Here is a 22167-nt window from a genome sequence, read left to right as displayed (position 1 = left end):
TCTTCCATTTCTTGCATTTCTATCAATGAGAAGTTTGTGGCTGCGATAGTCATGGGAAAAAACAGACTTAGTTCAGTCTGTCCATAGCTATTTAAAAATACCAGCTTTTTTTTTTATACTCCTATTTAGCTTTTCTTTTTTGGTAATGAAGGCAGGGTTATTTGCTTTGTTATTATGGGGCTTTTTTTGTCTTGAAATTGTGTTTCTGGTTTCAGTCCTGCTTGATTACCATTCTAATCCGTGAATATTCAGTTCATTACAGAAATACTATCACGTTTTCATGTAGAGGCTGTTTTTTGCATTAAAAGCCTGCATGCTTGATGGGCTTGCCTATGCTGTAGCAAACCTCTCCCTGTACACACAAAGCTATGCTGGTCCCAAATTTGCATTCTTCTGCCATAGACTTTTTAAGGCCATGCTGAAACTTTAATGCTTTGCTGATGTCAAATGCATTGCTCTTCAGACAACACATTTCAGCCTGCTTAAGAGCACCCATGACCACCCCTTATGGCTATTATTGACTTTAATAGAAAATGTACATGTGGCAGCTATTTTCAGCTTTAATTCAAGCCATTTTATAAACTCGAATCACTCATACTTGCTTTTACACTCTGGCAAAATATGATCAAATGAAGAGTGGAGTATTTAAATTTAATTTAGATTTTTTTCCCACTTTATTAGTGAAATTGTTACATTTCTTATAAAGTTAATAAAGTTGATGGCCTTCATGTTTCACAAGCAAAGTTTAGAATTACCCCACCACATGCTGAACAGTATATAGTAAACCTTTGCTTTAACCTTCACCATATCACCAGTCTATGCAAATATTGTATGTTCCTCTGCTACACAATCCCTTGTAACATATCCCATAACTATTAAGCCTAGCTTGTGTTAAAATAGAGGTTTTTTTTTTATAGCTTGAAACTTAGCATTTGCAAGCAAAACTTATTGTACAGCGCTGTGAAATATGTTGGCGCTTTATAAATAATTGTTAATAATAATAAAGGCTTATATTAGCTTTACATGGGAATTGTCTCTCTAAGAATAACTAACTTTCTGTGCTGTATGTTGTTTCTGCAATTTTACAGCAACAACTTTACATTGGTTCAGCATCCAGCATTGTGCAAATAAAGACTCATCAGTGTGAGATGTATGGGACTGCATGTGCGGACTGCTGTCTGGCTAGAGATCCATATTGTGCTTGGGATGGGATATCTTGTTCTCGATACTATCCACTGGGATCACACTCCAAAAGGTAAGCACATAAAAGCAGGGGGGTTCTTGTTCTTGTGTCAGAGGACATCCATGTTCACCACTAGTATACAGTATGGTGTGCTATAAGCAGTGCAAAACCCATCCACCATTATTGGAAAGAGGCTGTTGGCTGTTTAGAGTGATTTAGTGCCATTTTCTTCCCAGAGAGTGAAAGTTAAATGTCCCTATGGTTATTCTTTGATTTGTATGTCCTGAGGTAATTCTGCATGGAAGCAGAACAATAGATAGATAGATAGTCGACACATGCTCCATATTTTTTCAGACCACATCATTTGGCTACATCATTGTATAAATGTCCCAAAACATGCTAACTTAATCTTGTGAACAAAGCAGAAGCCATCCCACAGGGAAAGTAGGTACAAAAGTTAAATAGGATGGACTGGTTTTGCAAAACATCAGTTAATTTTTCCCTAAGGTGGTGAAAAATTTCTGTTAATCTTTGACACATACAGATTTTTTAAAGTGGGCCTTCTCTGTCCTGCTGGAGTCACTTATCAAAATTGGGAGATTTATAAGCTACATCTGAATAACATTTAAATCTGAGCCCCAGGCTGTAAGCCAAACTACATCCAAATGTGTGGACATTTTAATGTGTTCATGATCACTGTGTCATTTTTCTTATTAGCTTTAAATGTATACAGAAGTTATCCTAAGGATAAACTTGGATCACAAATAAATAACTATCATCAACCCTTTCAGGTCTGACTCATAACTATTTTACTTCCACATCTGAATTTGGAAAACCTGACAGATTTATGAAATGGAGTACCTGCATGTTCTTCATCTTGGGGAAATGCTGTTGGAACTTATTTATCAACGACTGACCTTGCCACAGTCTGTCAAAGTAAAAATTCAGCTGCTGGCTATTTACTAGTATAGGATTTTTAGGGTCATATTTATCAAATGGTGAAAGTGAGAGTTCAAAATCTCTATTTACTGAAAAATAAAATCTAGGTATGGCAGCAAACTATTCTAAAAGCTACATGAGCAAAGTGAATAAGGCTTGTGTTAAAATGAATTTTGCCTTTTGCTCCGATTTAAAATACTGTTGCATTAAACAGTGCAGGACACAACAGAAAGTTAGTTCTGTACAAATGAAATTAACATCCCTAATCTCAGGCTGGTACAAGGTGTAAAAACAAAATGATCCAGCAGGTATAATAATATTAAAATTAATAATAAAATAAGATTTTGATTAAAATAATGGACAGAACACATTTTCACTACAAGACAGATTTACCTGGTAACTTATTCTGAACATAATCAAATAATTTCCTTTTCGAATAATTAATGGCATATAATGCTTCTCCCCTGCTTGGGCACCAAACCTGTCTATCAGTTGCATGTACAAATTCTTTTCTAATCATGATGTAACTGTTTATTCTAGACAGTCTTTCACTTTGTGCCCCTCTATAACCTACTTTAGTATTTAATTTATCCACAGTTTACAAGAGGATTACACGTTTATTGTTAGAGCGGTGCCTCAATCTCCACAGCATCAAAAGATAGTACTATATATAATGTATAGAAAAGAAAAAGGTATAACAACGGAGTACCATTATCCATAAGTTGCTGTCCATGAAGAGATTTTCACCTATGAGAAAGGATTGCAACCAAAAACTGTACTAGGCTTCTCATGTTAGTACAATAAAATTCCTCAAAAATTATATACGTCAAACAAAAACCCTTTTTTTAAATGACCTCCTAGCACAATATTGCTAGATTATGATACAGAAGTTGATGAAGTGCTGTGTATGCCTTTCATACTAATAAAGTTAAACACATGAACCTTGGAGTGCCACAAATTAGAAGGTCAACAGCAAGCAGACAAGCAATGTTAAAGACAAGGTATACATCCAGGGCTGTTTTAATAAATGGGCAAAAAGGGTCTGCTATCAGATATTTCTTCAGCTATAACTTTTAACTGAAGCATTCCGTAGACCCCTCATTTTTATCAGCTAATGAACTCAACATAGCCAATCCATGTCATGTTAACTGTCTGGCAGAACTAATGTCCCTAAAATATTCTTTTACAAAAAGCTAGGATTGTAGTTTATATGCTCCTTTTACTGTTGGTCTAGGGTAACATGCTTGGATATCATGTCTACGCCAGTAAACACTATCTTGTCTTATTATTATAAAAGTTCTCCTGCTTGATTGTAGTCCTATTACAAGTTCCTTAAGGCAATTTTGGGGTCCCAGTTATGAGCTCTTTGCCCTGGACCTTTTGGTACCTTTTAGCTGCCTTATACATACCATAACCAATATACTTACTGTTACATCATCAACATGTTTTTAGTGTGTACTTTAGAGTGAAATGCATGAGAATTTGGAACTTTACACTATTACTTCTATTGAAAATGTGAATTCGTTGTAGCTCACATAATAATGTGGATTATAATGGTGTGTTTTCTATGTATATTTTAATCATTTGGAATCATGATTTTTACCTAAAAATGGCATATCATCTATTAGAAAGACCAATTAAAAAACGTTAGCTATAATATATAATTAGCTGTATATCAGAACTGAAAGTCTATTAAATATATTAAAACTCACTTTTCGAATGTAACTATTAGAAGAGCTGATATTGCTGTAACTGACCTCTAAATGTCAAAATGATTTAGCTATTTAATACATTCAGTCAGCAACTTATACAGCTTAACTATGCTTTTATTCCTCATAATTGCCTGCCTATTTCTGATAGTCATATATTGATCTCACAAAATTACGCCTAACATAAGTGATGGAAAAGCAACTCAAGTTATTTTCCTCAAGTAAACACATTTTTCAACTGGCTTGTGATTTTGACAGACGGTTTAGAAGACAAGATGTTCGTCATGGAAACGCAGTTCAGCAGTGCTTTGGACAACAGTTTCATGGTAAGGTATATGCAATGCTTGAAGAAAATATAATTATTTGTTGTGCAAGGATATGAAACCTAATACTATCCTATAAGTAGTTGAACATAAAGGGAGCAGAGACCCCTGGCATTATGTTTGCCCTTTTAATTCACAAGAACATTTTTGGGTTTGGGTTTTTGGGTTTATGATTAAGAATCTGGACAGAATCTCACCTCATTATAAATATATATTTGCATTGTATATAATATTGAGTATGATATTTTTGCCTGTTGTCTACACATTTATGCCCAGGCACCTAGGGCATTGAACATTTATATTTTGGGTTTTCTTATCTATAAAAGGTAACTAAATAAACATTTGGCTTAAACCACACTAAGGGGCTGATTCACAAAAGGCCGAAAAAGCCAGTGTTATTTTTAGCATGCTTTAAAAATAGTATAATTTTTTAGAATTAACGATCGATTCACACAAAGGACACGTCTGACTTAAGAAGCAATTTTATTGTCGTTATTTTTCGTGCAATCGCCATATTTTAGGCGATATTATATATATGTTCATGCGTTATTTTATAGCACGTGATATTATCACACGACATTACCCAGCTAACCGTTACTTTCTGAAAACTACCATTCTGAAAATGACAGTTTCCCTGAAAACTCGAGGATGCATCACTCTAGGGCAAACACTTGATTCTCTTGTTCACATTCAAGAAAAAATCCAACTGCAAACTCCATCTTGTCACCACAGTCAATCACGAACTGCAATGTTGTTTAGTAACGCCTACTTCTAGAATGTGTTAAGTTTTTATCTAAGTAATTATCTAATAGAAATAATACTAACGCATAAGTCACAGACATATTTTAAGCGTTAGAAGCATAAAATGTTGTGACTATTTCTATTAGATAATTATCGCAATACGATGGACATAGCGCTTTGGGACAATTGAGATTTTTTATGAATGCTTTATAACTATTGACGCATGTGAAATGACTTTGATGAATCGGTACTTAATTAAAGAACACTTTTTAACACATAAAACTATGCGTTAAGTGATAACGACCTTTTGTGAATCAGCCCCATAGTGTAATATTTAAGTTAGTTATATTTAAGATGACAGGTTTGATTGCTTGGGGGGAAAATTCCTCCAAATCGCTTTGTGTAATATGGCACATCAAAGCTTTATTTCCAGGAATTTGATCCTTGCCTTAGAATTTGTTGTTCTCTGCTAAGAAACTGCATATTTAACAATGTCAAAGCTATAAACTGCTATTTATATTCAAATAGTAAGGGGGAATTATGCCTCTAAACATTGTAGGTAATATATCACATAAAAAAAGCTCACACATAAAACACTGCTTAAGCTAAATAAACCTTTGTCATAAAAATATAGTATTCTATTAGTATGTGGCATTAAATACTCCCAAATAGTGAATATAAATTACCATTTTAAGTACTAAGGGCTGCCCCAGCTATTATGATTCACTGTTCACACACAAACCAAGGTCACACGTTTATTATAGTTCACATCAGCCAATTAATAGATAAAGATCTGTCTTTTATTCCCACTTCTTCCTGTTACAGTTAGAGCTGCATTATTTCTGGTCAGGTGATCTCTGAAGAGCACACAGACCATCACAAAATGGCGGCTCAAGGGAAAAGATGTAGGGCAATATTTGCACACACACAGATGTAAATACTGATTTTTACACACACACACACATTATATATATTATATATTCACATATACACACACACACACACACACACTATATATTATACATTATATATATATATATATATATATATATATATTATATGATGATCCTGTAGGGATCGAAACACATTGATGCGGTGACTGAATAAACAGACTTTTTCTACACTATAATGCCGTGAGTGCTCTCTATACACGCGCATATATATATATATATACATACATACATACATACATACACACACACTATATGTTTGTCAAAAGGTTACATATGATACAAATGTCTGTATGTATGTATGTATATCTTTATTTATAAAGCGCTACTTATGTACGCAGCGCTGTACAGTAGAATACATTAATACAAACAGGGTGTTAATAAGATAATAGATAAATACAAAGTATAATAATAAATACAAATAAATACAGCAGCAATAAGTTAAGAGTCGAGGACACAAGAGGAAGGAGGTCCCTGCCCCGTAGAGCTTACAATCTATATGGGAGGGTAACTTACAGACACAAATAGGCAAATATAAGTGCTGTAGGTCACAGTGGGTGACACTGCAATATAAGTGCCAGTTCCCAGATTAGGTGCTGGGCGAGTGCTCCAAAAAGTAGTCTTTAACCTTAGTTTTAAAAAGACTGGGGGAGGATTCTCTCCGGAGGAAATCAGGGAGGGCATTCCAAATGTAGGGGGCAGCCAGGCAGAAAGGTTTAAGGCGGGAAACCGCAGTAGTAGTGGGGGGCGCAACCAAACGATTGCTCTGCGAGGAACAAAGGAGTTGGCCGGGAACATACGGAGACACAAGGGACGAGATGTAGTGAGGAGCAGAGGAATGAAGGGCTTTGAAGGTTAGGAGAAGAAGTTTGTAAGAAATTCTTTGTTTGATAGGAAGCCTCGGATAAGGACTTTAGCAGGGGAAGGGCCTGAACTCTCCTGGATGAGAGGAGGAGAATTCTGGCAGCAGTGTTTAATATAGACTGTAGGGGGGAAAGATGGGAGTTAGGGAGTGAAAAAATGATCTGTTTGGTAAGTATTTGGTAAGTATTGAAGGTATACTTTTCCTTTAACATAGGAATTCATATGGTATGTAATATGTCTAGCATTAATCTAGCAGTGTGCTTTAATCTTTAAAATATCAATTATTTGAAAAGCAAACCAGTGTATTTGCTCTATACATTTACTACATTTATTAAAAACAGTATTAGACAAATACTTACTTATTTGGAGCTTGTGGGTAGTGTAAAGCGGTGAATTTTATATGACAGGTCTTCTTAAAAATTAATTTCACATTTGTATTTACTTTTATGTTTAAAATAAATTTATATATATTATTAAAACTCTTTAATGTGTGATATGTAGGGTATATGATGTGTGGGCTATTCATGATTATGAGGCAGTGTGGGAAATTGTGAGAGGAGAAAATGAAGAATCAGTTTTGGAATATGAATTTAATTTGTTTTCATGTAGGTTTTTTTATGATCTGTATTTTCATGGCTGGCTATAGTGTGTGAACTTTCATAAAATCCATCATTTGCAGGAGAAACACTAGAAAAGACTGAAGAACACCTGGCATATGGAATAGAAAACAACAGTACTCTTTTAGAATGTATGCCTCGCTCTTTGCAATCCAAAGTTGTCTGGTTTGTGCAAAGAGGACATGACACAAGGAAGGAGGAGGTAAAGACACCCTGGTTGCATGAGATGCCCAAACATGCATAGCCTGTAAATCAAGTTGTTATAAATGGTGCTTAGTGAAGTCATAAATTGTAATCGGTACTAAGTGATGTCTTTTCTGTCACATGACTTATCAGCTTGGAGTTCCATGACTTCTATACAAACACTCAGACTTATGCTTTTATATGGTCATGTAATGCTGAGGTGACTTATAATATTCTCAGCTTAACAAATGCTTTCAGGTGCACCTAGATTCTGTCTGCCACAGGGCATTTAGTGGAAAGTAGGGGCCCCAGGGTCCAAAAGAAAGTAAAGGGGCAGGGACCATGACAGGGCTAGAAAGTGACAACAGAAAAAATAGGTTGCAAGGAGTTGTGGAGATTGTAGTCCAGCAAGTGATTGGTCAGAGTGTGAATGGAAGCTTTTAGAGGGCCGAACAGAAGCAAATAGGTGCCATTTTACCTTTTGCAGTCCCAATTGCTCTTTATTGGGGTGCTGTAGGTGGGATGGGTGGCAAGTAGATAGGCACGCTATTTGGCATTATGGAGAAGGTCAGCAAGCTATTGACCAGAAGCGATGGCAAAAGTTATTTAGGTTTGAGGCTAGGGTTGTGGGCAATAGTAGTCACAGTTTAAAGGAGAAGGATAAAGAAAAGTGGGCTAGCATCAGAGTTTGCAGTATGCTGGATAACAGGTGATCTCCAGGAGGCAGCTAGAGGTGGGGATACAGTTGAATAGTTTGTTTTCTGTATACTATGTTAAAAATGTAGATTTTGTCATTGTTAATTTTATGGTTAATAAAATTGGCTGCAGCCTTTTCATCCCATAAAGAGGTGTCCACTTGAGGGTTTAGCAAGGTGTGGTGGGGGGGGTTGATGAGTGAAGACTGGGGTCAAGCCTTGACACTGCCTATGTCAAGCAGTAGGGCTTTGCAATAAATTATTTAGGGTGTTAATCGATAAGGGTTATGTATAAATAGGAAACATTATATTAACAAGAACCTAATAAGAAGTAATGCCACCGTTTGCCTTCAGAATGCACCCGGTCCTATAAGCTAGTTGTAAATTGTAATTATTTGTTATCAAACCATCTTGACATGCCAACATATTTCTTGATGCTGTATAATAGGGTGTGTGCGCCTAAAATATACAGATTACATACAGATATTAATTGGTTCAGGCCATAGAGGGCCCTGATAATTACAGGTTACAATGTAATATAATTATCAGACTTTATTTTTTTTTTTAACTATTGGGTGGTGCAGATTTTGCATGATTTATTTACTACAATGACCTTATCCATGTGATGTTCATGTTTTTAAACTTATTTCACTTGTTTTGTTTCAGGTAAAAACAGATGAAAGAGTTGTCAAAACAGATTTTGGACTTTTGTTCTTCAAGCTGCACAAAATGGATGCTGGAATATATTTTTGTCAAACAGTTGAGCACATGTTTGTTCACATAATCAGAAAAATTACTCTTGAGATTGTGGATGAAGAGAGGGTAGATGATATGTTTCACAAAGAAGAAGAAGAAGAACCAGTTGCAAAAATGCCTTGTCCTGTGCAGGCGCATGTTCCACAAGCAACAAGGCCTTGGTATAAGGAGTTTCTACAACTCATTGGTTATAGCAACTTCCATAAAGTTGAGGAGTACTGTGAAAAAGTGTGGTGCACAGACAGGAGAAGGAAAAAGCTGAAAGCGCCACAAAATAAATGGAAATATGGAAATCCACAGGAACGAAAACCAAAAGTGAAATCAGAACATTATCGGATACCAAGGCACCTTACTGGACTATAAGCAAATTCCCTCACGGTTATTATGCAGTGAGTAATTGTCACCTCGCAAAAAATAAACTTATATACAGTGGATATAAAAAGTCTCCACACCCCTGATAAAATGTCCTGTGCTGTACAAAAATGAGACAAAGATAAATCATTTCAGAACTTTTTTCCACCTTTAATGTGACCTATAAACTGTACCACTCAATTGAAAAACAAACTGAAATCTTTAAGGTGGAGGGAAGAAAACCAAAAAAACTAAAATAATGTGGTTTCATAAGTGTGCACACCCTTAAACTAATACTTTGTTGAAGTACCTTTTGATTTTATTACAGCACTCAGTCTTTTTGGGTATGAGTCTATCAGAATGGCACATTTTGACTTTGCAAGATTTGCCCACTCTTCTTTGCAGAAATGCTCCAAATCTGTCAGATTGCGAGGGCATCTCCTGTGCACAGCCCTCTTCAGATCACCCCACAGATTTTCAGGTCTGGGCTCTGGCTGGGCCATTCCAAAACTTTAATCTTCTTCCGGTGAAGCCATTACTTTGTTGATTTGGATGTATGCTTTGGGTCGTTGTCATGCTGAAAGATGAAGTTCCTCCTCATGTTCAGCTTTCTAGCAGAAGCCTGAAGGTTTTGTGCCAATATTGACTGGTATTTGGAACTGTTAATAATTCCCTCTATCTTAACTAAGGCCCCAGTTCCAGCTGAAGAAAAACAGCCCCAAAGCATGATGCCACCACCACCATGCTTCACTGTGGGTATGGTGTTCTTTTGGTGATGTGCAGTATTGTTTTTGCGCCAAACATATTTTTTGGAATTATGGTCAAAAAGTTCAACCTTGGTTTCATCAGGCCATAACACTTTTCCCACATGCTTTTGGGAGACTTCAGATGTGTTTTTGCAAAATGTAGCCTGGCTTGGATGTTTTTCTTCGTAAGAAAAGGCTTTCGTCTTGCCACTCTACCCCATAGCCCAGACATATGAAGAATACGAGAGATTGTTGTCACATGTACCACACAGCCAGTACTTGCCAGATATTCCTGCAGCTCCCTTAATGTTGCTATAGGCCTCTTGGTAGCCTCCCTGACCAGTTTTCTTCTCGTCTTTTCATCAATTTTGGAGGGACGTCCAGTTCTCGGTAATGTCACTGTTGTGCCATATTTTCTCCACTTGATGATGACTGTCTTCACTGTGTTCCATGGTATATCTAATGCCTTGGAAATTCTTTTGTACCATTCTCCTGACTGATATCTTTTAACAATGAGATCCCTCTGAAGCTTTGGAAGCTCTCTGTGGACCATGGCTTTTGCTGTGGGATGCGACTAAAAAATGTCAGGAAAGACCAACTAGAGCAGCTGAACTTTATTTGGGGTTAATCGGAGGCACTTTAAATGATGGCAGGTGTATGCTGACTCCTATTTAACATGATTTTGAAAGTGATTGCTTAATTTTGAACACAGCTACATCCCCAGTTAGAAGAGGGTGTGCACACTTATGCAACCACATTATTTTAGTTTTTTTGGTTTTCTTCCTTCCACCTTAAAGATTTCAGTTTGTTTTTCAATTGAGTGGTACAGTTTATAGGTCACATTAAAGGTGGAAAAAGTTCAGAAATGATTTATCTTTGTCTCATTTTTGTACAGCACAGGAATCTGACATTTTACCAGGGGTGTGTAGACTTTTTATATCCACTGTATATAGTAAACTAAAGGCTTACGTTAAAGTTCTTGACATAATGACTGTTCTAAATTCTGTAAATATTTATATATACAGTTTATATATATGTAACATTCCTTAGATTTTACACTGTCCATTTCTGTTACTGTAAAAATAATTCTACATATGTTGTTATTGAGGATTTTTGAATATCTTTATTATAAATGTAAAAATTATCAATCCTTTTAAATATATTAAGGATTGTGCACACCCTCCTAAACCAGCATTGCTCTTCTCTAAATCCTTGCTAATGGGTTGCATTGGATTTCATTGTAAGAGGAGAGGACAATCTCCTGTGCAGCAGCTCTTCAACAAAAGTGCTTTACTTGCTGTACTGATCTGGCCAAAACCCAACTTTAGCAGTAGAATTATAACCTAAACTGAATTTGGATTTTGGCCAGACCACTACAGAATGCAGGCATTCATGTCCGATACAGTGGTCTCTAATTAGAAAGAAATCTGATGCAACACCAGCAGCAGAGTTCTACTTCATTAATATCTTTGTAGCAGGATAGGTAAAAGTTAATTTCATTATAATTTCCCTTTAATATGGTACTTCTTTGTATTTGTAAATTTGATATGAAACATTCCATTTGTCTTTTTAATTGTAGCCTTATTGCAGAAAATAATATTTCTGCGGCCCAAGGTAATGCTTAAACTTGTGGATGAGCATAATGTTTGTATATGATCAAACTGAAAAATATAACAAAAATTCTTAGCCAGAAACCAATACATATTCTAACTACAATAAGTTTACTATGGGGTACAGATTTGTTTTCATATTTACATAATTACAAACATATTTACTAAAATACATCCATTAAATATGAGGATAGACTCATGATAAACAGCAAATAGTGCATTATTTTGAACATTGCATTTTGATAATCAATGCTATTTAAAGCAAAGCTTGAACATGCTCTAATGGCCATATTTTGCAGTATAGGTATAGGATCTATTATCTGGAATGCTTGGGACCTGAGGTTTTCTGGATAAGAGATATTACTGTAATTTGAATCGCCATACCTTAAGACATTTAAACATTAAATAAACTCAATAGTACAAGGTACTGTTTGATTATTACAAAAAAAAAAAAAAGAACATGTTAAAAAATTCAAATTATTTGCTTAGAATGGACTCTATTGAAGATGGCCTTCCCATATTCCAGAACTTTCTACATAGTAGTTTTACATTTTAGGGATCCCGTACCTGTACTCTGCTAGTCAGTGATATTAAAACACAGTTGATATGTAACAAAAATACTTTAAACCTAAAACGTAACTATTTTACCTCCTTGGTTCCCTTTTTACTGCGTGTGTGTGTTTATGTGTGTGTATGACTGATACACTGGCAACCTTGCAATTTGTTGGGAAAATTACATTTTTTTGTACTTGACTGCTGAACTTTGTACAGTAGAACAAATAAAACTTTCAAATATTCTATATTACTACAACTTTGACAAAATAAAACAACTTATGTGATTGGTGTCATATCTCTAACTTTAACAAGAACAAAACAAAAACTGTTTCTTGGTACAGGAAACAAAAGATTTTCAATAAAAATTTTACTCAAATACATACATATATTTTAAATGTGTGCATTTACTTTTGTCTTTTTGGCAAATTTTGTTGTTATACATTACTACCATATAGCTTTGCACATGGAAATAACATGCAGCTTTGTAAAGATATAGGCTTTTTGACCCCCCCCCCATACACACACACACTTAGGGGCTGATTTACTTACCCACGAACGGGTCGAATGGAGTCCGATTGCGTTTTTTTCGTAATGATCGGTATTTTGCGATTTTTTCGTATGTTTTGCGATTTTTTCGGATTCTTTACGAATTTTTCGTTACCAATACGATTTTTGCGTAAAAACGCGAGTTTTCCTATCCATTACGAAAGTTGCGTAAAATTTGCGCATTTTTCGTAGCGTTAAAACTTACGCGAAAAGTTGCGCATTTTTCGTAGTGTTAAGTTTTAACGCTACGAAAAATGCGCAACTTTTCGCGTAAGTTTTAACGCTACGAAAAATGCGCAACTTTTTACGCAACTTTCGTAATGGATACGAAAAACTCGCGTTTTTACGCAAAAATCGTATTGGTAACGAAAAATTTGTACAGAATCCGAAAAAATCGCAAAACATACGAAAAAGTCGCAAAATGTTCGTTTTCAAGTCGGAACTTTTCCAATTCGGGTCGGATTCGTGGGTTAGTAAATCAGCCCCTTAGACACATAGAGCCATAGACAACTTTGTATTACACAACAAACAAGAAGAGTGTACCCTTAGTGAGTCAAGCTTTTCTTTTTCTTTAATCTTGCTTCACCCCACTATAAACAGGGGGCTAACTCCTTTTTCAAGGTATTTATCTGCCATTTTCAAATTAAAAATTAAGGGTAAACCTGTCATAGAGAGTGTGGATGTTTCCTACAAGATAGTTCATGCTATTCTTATTGCCAGAACAATTATAATACAGAATATAATGTCTAATTCTAGACCAAGGGAGGAAAAACAACTACGATAGCATTAAGATATGCTAAATGTATATATAAAATTCCATATCCAAGAAGATCTATGGGAAACTGAACTAAATAAAATAAAGAATAAAAGACATCTAAGTTACAGATTTATCTAAGGGGGAAGCCAGACATCAACAAAGAAGGATGTTCTGTCCCCCACCCAATCTCAGCATTTGAATTCAGAGTTATTAAAGCCAGCGCCATTTGCTCCCCCTGCCTCCCCACATCGCGAATGTGCATCCCCTTTTCTCTCACATACTGAGCACTGGGGAGAGGATGCGCTGAAGATTTTTGCGTGTCCGGTCCCCAGTGTGAATGGGGAGCAATTTAACTTGTGGCTGGGCAGCATGCTGCCCCTCAGTTTATGCCACCCTAAGCCTGGGCCTTTGTGGCCTGATTAAAGCTGTTACATTTCATATTCAAAGGACTGAAAAGTGATTGTTGATGTAGAAGGGAGGAGAGTGACAATTGGATTGTCCTCTGTACCTATTCATATTTTCTCTTTATATACATTAATGAACTTGTTTAAAATGTCAAAATGCTGCCACTAGTGATGGGCAAAATTTTTCACCAGGCATGGATTTGCAGCAAAAAATTGTCAAGCACGTAAAAAAAAATTACGTGTGACCATTGATGGCGTGACAATTTTTTGGCGCGCAACATTTTTGCTGTATACATATTTTTCGCCGTTGGATTTCGCAAATTTGTCAGCAAAGCAAAACGAGACAGATTTGCTCACGACTCGCTGCCACATTTAGGGGTATGAAATGTAAAGCTTTATTTACAATTTACAATATTTCATCTAATATCTAGTGGATTGTTTTATTAGCTATGTAATTTTTGGCACATAAAAAGGAATAACACTTTGTAAAACTGGCATTATTTGCATTTCTGTTTATAAACATTGGAATACTCTCCTATTAGCTTCAACTGACTGTGTCAGGCCCAGAGCAGCATAAGCATTTTTTTGTGTTAGTGTCCAATAAATGAAATTATTGTCTAATAGATTAAATTATATAGCTTTATAAATATGCAGATAATGAATTTGTAATGGATTACACATAAAATTTTCTGCAATTGCTAATTACAGCAATCATTCAGGCAAGCTTTATAAATATGTCATGTATTTTATACAGGGCCAGTTTCCATTCAATGAGAAAAATATATCTAATTTAGATCTACATTTTCTTATACATTTCTGTGCAACTGAATCTGGCCCAAAATATTGTACATAGCTAAAAGAAGTGAATGTATAAAGTGTAATATATACAATGCACCCCATCTACTAGGTGCCCTCCTTTTGGTCTATCCTTTATAGCAGGGATCCCCAACCTTTTATTCCTGTGAGCCACATTCAAATGGCAAAAGTTTTGGAGAGCAACACAAGCATGAAAAAAGTTCCTGGAGGTGCCAATGAGAGCTATAATTGGCTATTTGATAACCCCCATGTTGACTGGCAGCCTACAGAAAGGCTCTGCTTGGCCGTACAACTTTTTTTATTCAATCAAAACCTGCTTCCTAACCAGAAATTCAAAAATAAACACCTGCTTTGGCGCCACTGGGAGCAACATCCATGGGGTTGGAAAGCAACATGTTGCTCACAAGCCACTGGTTGGGGATCACTGCTTTATAGCATACAGCCAAGGGTTCAGGTTTAATGGGCTTATTTATCAATTTTCGAGTTTGGGAATTCAAGTTCGTTTTCCTAGATTGAATAAACTTGCATATTAAATGCTTGCTTATTTATTAATAAGTAAAACTTGTTAGAATAAAAAAAAACTTGAATACCTTAAATTTTCCTTAAATTTGAATAAAACTCAAAAATCTCAAATTGAAACTGTGGCTTGACTTTGCCTAGGACAACTCTCCCATTGACATCTGAAGAAAGTAGCAAGCTTTTAGATGGCAAAGTTTTACATTCCAGTCTTCAGGTTTTTTTGCACTTAATAAATACCAGACATTAAAGAGTTTTTGAACCATAATTTGAATTCGAGTTTTTTTAGCACAAAAAACTGGAATTGTGAAAAAGAAAAAAACAAACTCGAATGTTGATAAATCACCTCCTAAGTGTTGTAAGCTCCAATCAGGGTCGAACTGGGGGGGTGCAGGGCCTACCGGACTGTCACTGCAGGGGACCCACACCCCCGGCATGGTCTCCACCCCCCAACTCCCACCACTCACCCAAATCCCTCCCCAAACGTGCATAAAATAAGTTGTGTGGTTTAAAAAAAAATTTGTGCAGTAGCTGCAAAAAAAACAGCCATTGGCTTCACTGCGTTTTGTGAATTTTTGCCATTCCACAAATTTTTTGGCTAAATGAGATTTGCTCATCACTACATTTCTACTTTCATTACATAAAGAATAATTTAAAAAGTGTCATTTTGGGCAGGTGCATAACTCATGGGAGACAGGTACACCATTGTGAGGCTTCAAATTTAAACACTTGAAGGGTAGGCTGAAGCACAAGAGCTACGCTGGATTGTAATACCCAAGATACTTTACAGCAGCCGTATACAGATAAGAACTAAGTAGGTACATATCATAAACCCAAAGTATACCATGAACTGAAGTCAGACCTACAGCGGGGTTTAGGTGACAAGATATAACCTAAATTATTGAGTTATTTTCTGTTCTGTATCTATCACCACTGAAGGAGCAATAGACAAACAAAGCAAACAGATGTTATTCAGCCTCCTCTGCAACCAAAACCAATATGTTCTCTCTGTTAGTCAAAACAAGAGCAAAGTAAACAAAGACACGACTCATCCTGCAAGACTGTATGCCTATATGTATATTAGATTTCACCCACCATACTTGGAAAAATAATTGTGATTTTTATAAATCTGTGTGGCGTTAAATATCAGTTGTGGGAGTTGTTGCTCAAGTACTGTGTGAGACATACATGTATAACATAAGTGAAATCCCCTCCCTAATCTTGTAGGCAATAATGAATAATACATGGTGCTGGATTGACTTGGGGATACAAATAAATCCCCTTTTTGCAGCTCCCTATAGATCCTCTTTGGTCACAACTGTTGTTTCAAATTATGTGTGGGCGTGTCCTAAAGGTCCCTGCAAGAGGCAATAGCCAATTATAGCCCTGCAGGCACACAAGCAAAGACAGGCTTCAGTTTCCTATCAGGTCAGCCTAGCTGCTGATTGGTCGTTATTCTACAATACAGTGTGCTGATTGCCGCCGGCTCCACTGTACAACCTGAAAAAGGAGGCATCAAGATGGGAAAAGGTGGCTAGTAGAGTTTTTGGAGAAATTTTCAATAAATCAGCCCAAATCACAACTTTTCTCAGCACATTTCTTCTATATTTAGAGGCGTATAATGCACAGGCACTTTTTTACACAATATAGGGTTGATTCACTAAGGTGCGTTAAAACGAGCGCTATTTATAGCATGCGTAAAAAATGGTATTGCATCTTATTTTTCGCGACAACGTATGATTCACTAAAAGGATACTTGCGTTAATTTAGACGCAATGCTGTTTGCTGTCGCGAAAACAATTTTTCATGCGGTACTTGACTTAACACACGCGATAATACTTTAGCGAATGGCGCGGTTTTTTTTCCCGCGTCAATTTTAACGCAAAAAAGTATGCGATAACGCTTCATTCTTTGGTGAATCAACCCTTATGTCTCCTTTAAATGAAATGAATACCTCCACTCAGTATAAAAGCTAGATTAAGCAAAACATATATAAATGACTTGTCACTGGGGGATTAAAAATTAAGGCTACATTTTTTTTACTAGGCCTAGTGGCTGCTCAAACTGTAATTTAATAAGCAAAATTAACTGACTTATTTCTCTATCTAAATGTATTGTCTCCCTTTCTGGGCACTTTGCAAATTCAGGAACAGGTAATGGACTCAATGCAAAATAGAGGTGGAGATGATTGACAACTTAGAGCAACCTTGCATAGTTCTCTGCACCAGGTTTTTCTCTAATGTGTAACATCCATTATGGACATTCTGCTGACTGGGGGGTTCATCACTCCAGTTATGTCAGTAACATATTTACATATATCGTGCTCTTACTGCAAAAAAATACATGGCAGACATTAGCTACAATGTCCCTTTTCTCACACTACAGAGAAACATTGCAAAGAATGTGCTTTAAAATTTCCAACTCACCCAAAATACCCTAATAACATACTGAAAACAATTGGTTTGGACATTAATGCAATCATGGTGTTGAATGAATTTCATCCCCCCTGACCAAAAAAAAAACAAAACCCATAAATCCAGTAAGCAGTTCATTCTAACTGCAGTCAGTTGTGATGGTAATAAAGATGAATAATTGTATGCCATAGATGTTCCATAACTGTAGCCATACAATGCCATTAATGTAAATAATTTAATTTTCTAACTCTTCGAGGTACATACCATTACACATTTCATGGGTAATTGAATTTTCCATTATTCCTTTCTAGGAATGTGGGGGTTATTAAAAGGAAAAAAGCTTTCTTAACTTTTTTGTTGCCTCGAACTTGTTGGCTATAAAGAGCCAAATTAGATGTCAAAATAGTTCATTTTTTTCAATCTCTTTTAGTTTCATGCAATCCCTCTCTCATTTTTTTTTTTTATTATTAGGTCATGGATTCTACGATTTAAAATCCCTCTTCTTTCCAAAGTGGGTGGTGCACAGAATCCCTGGGAAGTCCCACAATTTATTACTTCACAATGGAACAAGGTTAGGGAGGGGTCTCACAAAATAGAATCTGTCAGACATAGAAAACTATTGTTTCTTTAAATCTGTGGAATGAGGAAAGTCTGTGTAGAAAAAAAATAAATAAATATATATATATATATATATATATATATTATATATATAATAAAAATAATTTGTTTATATAAGTCCTGTGAGTGCTGACCCTCTCTCAAGCACCTTTTATATATATATATATATACAGTATATATATATATATATATATATATATATACATATACACACACACACATTATTAAGCTCGGCAGTATAATTTGCCCTTTAATGTTAAGGTAAGCATGACTGTCAACTGTTTGTGGCTTTAATGGTTTTAAATCAGTATGTACAAATATTACAGGTACAGCATCCTGCAACTTCTGTTTCTGTAGTCTGAGCGAGACACAAGTTGGAATAACTACTGGACTGTACCTGGCAGTTGCATCAATGCCTTCTATTAAACCTAGTAACCCTGCCCTAGAGCAACTCATTTAGTCAGTTGCACCAAAACTGCAGAATGGGTTAGACTTGATGTGTAAAGGCTCCCATCCAACGTCACTCACAGTAAATGTATGTTAAGAGCCACTGTATCAAGCCAAGAAGTAGCATAACTTACATTACAAGCCTTATGAATATCTGTTTGATATTAAATGAACTAAGGACCAAACAAAAATAATCATATAGCTTGGCTCAAATCCACTGGCATGCATTGCAGTCAGATGTGAGATCTGACAATGAGATCCGTCAGACCAAAGATACAGCATACCACAATATTGGCCCGACAACCTGAGCTGGATTGAATTGTCAGAGCCCGAATCAAACTGCATTACATGTGAATGGATGTGAGCCCAGTTATGCACTCCTGCTAGTCTGATCCAATTCCAGTTGGCCCAAATGAATTTGGACCAAGCTCACAGAGTACACACAGACAGTTGGCTAAACTGCAGTCTGCGGTGTAAATGAGGCCTTAATCTACAAAGCCCTTTTATTAGCCACAGTTACTATCTACAATGTTATTATAAATGCAAGCAAAAAAAAAAAAAAATATTGCTGTACTCCATACATGTGCTGTGTGTCTGGGTAACCCAATGTACAAAATTTAGTGACAAAGGAATGGTAGGGTACAATATCTTTCCCTCAAGCAGTTATCATTCCACTGTCTGTTATAATAGGGCCAGAAATAATATTTAAAAATGTGTTTACAAAGATATTATTTAAAGAATAGTCCAGGATTAACAGTGTTTTTAGGACTGTAAGCTTTAGTAAAAAAATGGTGTTAATTACAGTACTGCTGTCCACTCAGATAATTACTTCCCATAGGCTGCATTCCAGGAAGTGGTTTTGTCCCTAGATGACATGCTGCTGTTTAATTGTGTAAATTTACATCACCCATCTCTGGCCTTAGGTTTTGCTGACAAACAGGTACAGGATAAGCCTGGTTCTCTGAATTGGATGTTTGAAAAAAAATGAAGTTCACAGTATATGCTGTCCCTCCAGTTATATTGATGCACAGCTGGACCAATAAAGTGCAAAATATATATCTTAATATTATAACCAATAATATTATTAATACTTGGCTTCTGAAGCAAACAACAGGCATCATAGCTACCGAATGATATTAGTGTCAGCATTATCGCTCTCTAAAGTCTTACTCAGTTCAGGGTCCAGGTTTTATGGTTCTTGAAATGACAATCCTTGTACAGTCAGACACCCTGGATGATGAAGAGTTCAACTGAGCAGTGTTGCTTTAAAAATCTAACCTGATATTAATGAACTGTAGCTTACTGTCCTATAATATTTGGATGGAGCAAAACTGTAAGGGAAAGGTAATGACCCCCATGTAAAAGGCGTAAAGGGTGTTTAAAAAAAAAAAATAGATGTTTGAGATTTGGAAGTTGTTCTTGATCCGAGATATATCAAGATAAAATAAATTAAAAAAACAAACAAAAAAAAAAGATGTTATGCTTCGGATGTGTCTCATGGCCTGACATTTCTGCAGCATAAGATTCTATCATATTTATTATATTCTTTACTTATTTGCAAATTTGAACCCATTTGGCTACCATACTCCCATCCCATGAGCCAGCACAGTGCCTTGTGGGAGCTCAGACTTAATTAGTTACGCAAATTTTTCACCTAAGTGAAACAGGACAGATTCCCTCTGCACTAGAACAGCTGAATTTCCAGTTAAAAAATGGAAATTCAGCTCTTAAAGTTACCAGGAGCAGCATGTCATTTTCGGCGTACTATTTCAGAACAATACATTTTGCAAAAGTAACCTGCCCCTTTAAAGGGGAAGAAAAGGCTAAGTCACTGGGGGTGCCAAAATGTTAGGCACCCCCCAGTGACTATAATCACTTTTACCCCCTATACCACCTTTTACCCCGGGCTGGTGCTCCTGTGAGAAGAAAACTGCACCAGCCCGTGGTACCTGCAGCAATCGCTTCTTTTTCCTTCTTCTGTCTTTGCACAGTAGAGTAGAGTAAAAGAACTTTAACAAAAAAAAAATCGTCTTTTTTTTTTAATTTTCTTAAACTTTACCATCATATTTCTGTCTATAGCAGAAAATAAGCAAATAAAAAGCTGTAGTACTATAAGCTTAGAACCTCTAAACTGATATTGATTTTGTGACATGAATCAAATGGATTTAACCTCAGCAGCTTACAACTAATAAGCATTAGAAAAAAAAAAAAAGATGTGCGGAATCTCATTAGTGCAGATAAAAAAAGATTCAGCCACTTGAGCAGGCTGCAGTTAGAGATACATTTGGAAATAAGTACTGCCAATTCTGCTGCTTAAAATAGAAAGAAACAAAAATCTGTATTTGTACAGTGGCTTTATTAATAACACATAGTTTACTACTCAATGAATGCTTAGGGACACATTTACTAAAGGTTGGGTTTCTGCCTTGTCAACTGTAAAATGGTGGTGTCATGTTTATTTATGTGCAACAAGTTTTTTCTAATAAAAATGTGTGTTTTTTTTTGCTAATCATGAAAGCCTTTTTTGACTTATCCATTGGTTTCTTTTGCCTAGAAGTGTTCAGTAGGTCAGAAGTTATGACCAGAAATTGTTCAGTTTTTTTATTTATTTAAAGCAGTTCCTTCATTTTTTTTTATTTTACGCATTTGTCTCATCAAACTTTTAAGAGCTGAGTGTATAATGATTCCCCCTTATTATCTCTAGCAACCATGAAACTATATGTCAGCTTGCACTGCAAGGCTTGAATATGCCCATTTCTCTAGATGGCTAGGCAAAACCTTCATTATTGTCTGCAACTGGCTTTTGTTTTGTTATAATTCCCTTAGCAAGTAACCACGGCTCACATTTACTAATCCACGAACGTCCGAAAAGCGTCCGAATGCGTTTATTTTGTAATGATCGGTATTTTTTTCGTAAATTGTCGGGACTTTTTCGAACTCTCAATACGAAAGTTGTGACAATTCGCGAAAATCGTAATGGCTATGAAAAAGTCGCGACAATTCACGAAAGTTATAATGGCAATGAAAAAGTCGCGACAATTCTCAAAAGTCATAATGGCAATGAAAAAGTCGCGACAATTCACAAAATTTGTACTGGCTATGAAAACAGTCGTAACGGCGACGAAAAAAATCGCAAAAAATACGAAAAAGTCGCAAAATGTTCGTTTTTCAATCCGAATTTTTCTCATTCGGATTCGGATTCGTGGATTAGTAAATCAGCCCCTAAGAGTCAGCTTCCAGTTGATTGGCTCAGGTCCACATTCCTAAGGGGGGAGTGAGTTCTTAGCATTCTTGAGGGAGGGGGAGCAGGAGAGAGCAGAGAGCTGCGTGTCTCTGGCAGAGGAAAACAGACACAACTAATCTTTTGACAGAGTGCAGCGTTTCTGTGAGTGCTTATTGCTGTGTTCTCATTTAACATTAATTAAAC

General features: G+C 36.1%; 1 protein-coding gene and 1 long non-coding RNA gene across 2 annotated transcripts in view; one reads left to right on the top strand and one right to left on the bottom strand.

The window, feature by feature from the left end:
* Nucleotides 1–9446, top strand: part of sema3e (semaphorin 3E) — a 78985-nt gene extending 69539 nt beyond the window's left edge. Inside the window, exons 14-17 of the mRNA XM_002935256.5 lie at nt 1089–1255; nt 4090–4157; nt 7389–7528; nt 8871–9446. Coding sequence (XP_002935302.1) covers nt 1089–1255; nt 4090–4157; nt 7389–7528; nt 8871–9323 — 828 coding nt within the window. The 3' untranslated portion in view covers nt 9324–9446. The remainder of the gene's footprint in view (nt 1–1088; nt 1256–4089; nt 4158–7388; nt 7529–8870) is intronic.
* The window catches only part of LOC108646168, a 222295-nt gene that overhangs the window by 193873 nt on the left and 6255 nt on the right, over nt 1–22167 (bottom strand). The window lies entirely within an intron of this gene.

This window comes from Xenopus tropicalis, chromosome 3 (assembly GCF_000004195.4).
Source record: "Xenopus tropicalis strain Nigerian chromosome 3, UCB_Xtro_10.0, whole genome shotgun sequence".
NCBI lineage: Eukaryota > Metazoa > Chordata > Amphibia > Anura > Pipidae > Xenopus > Xenopus tropicalis.
This window is presented reverse-complemented; position numbering and strand designations above follow the sequence as displayed.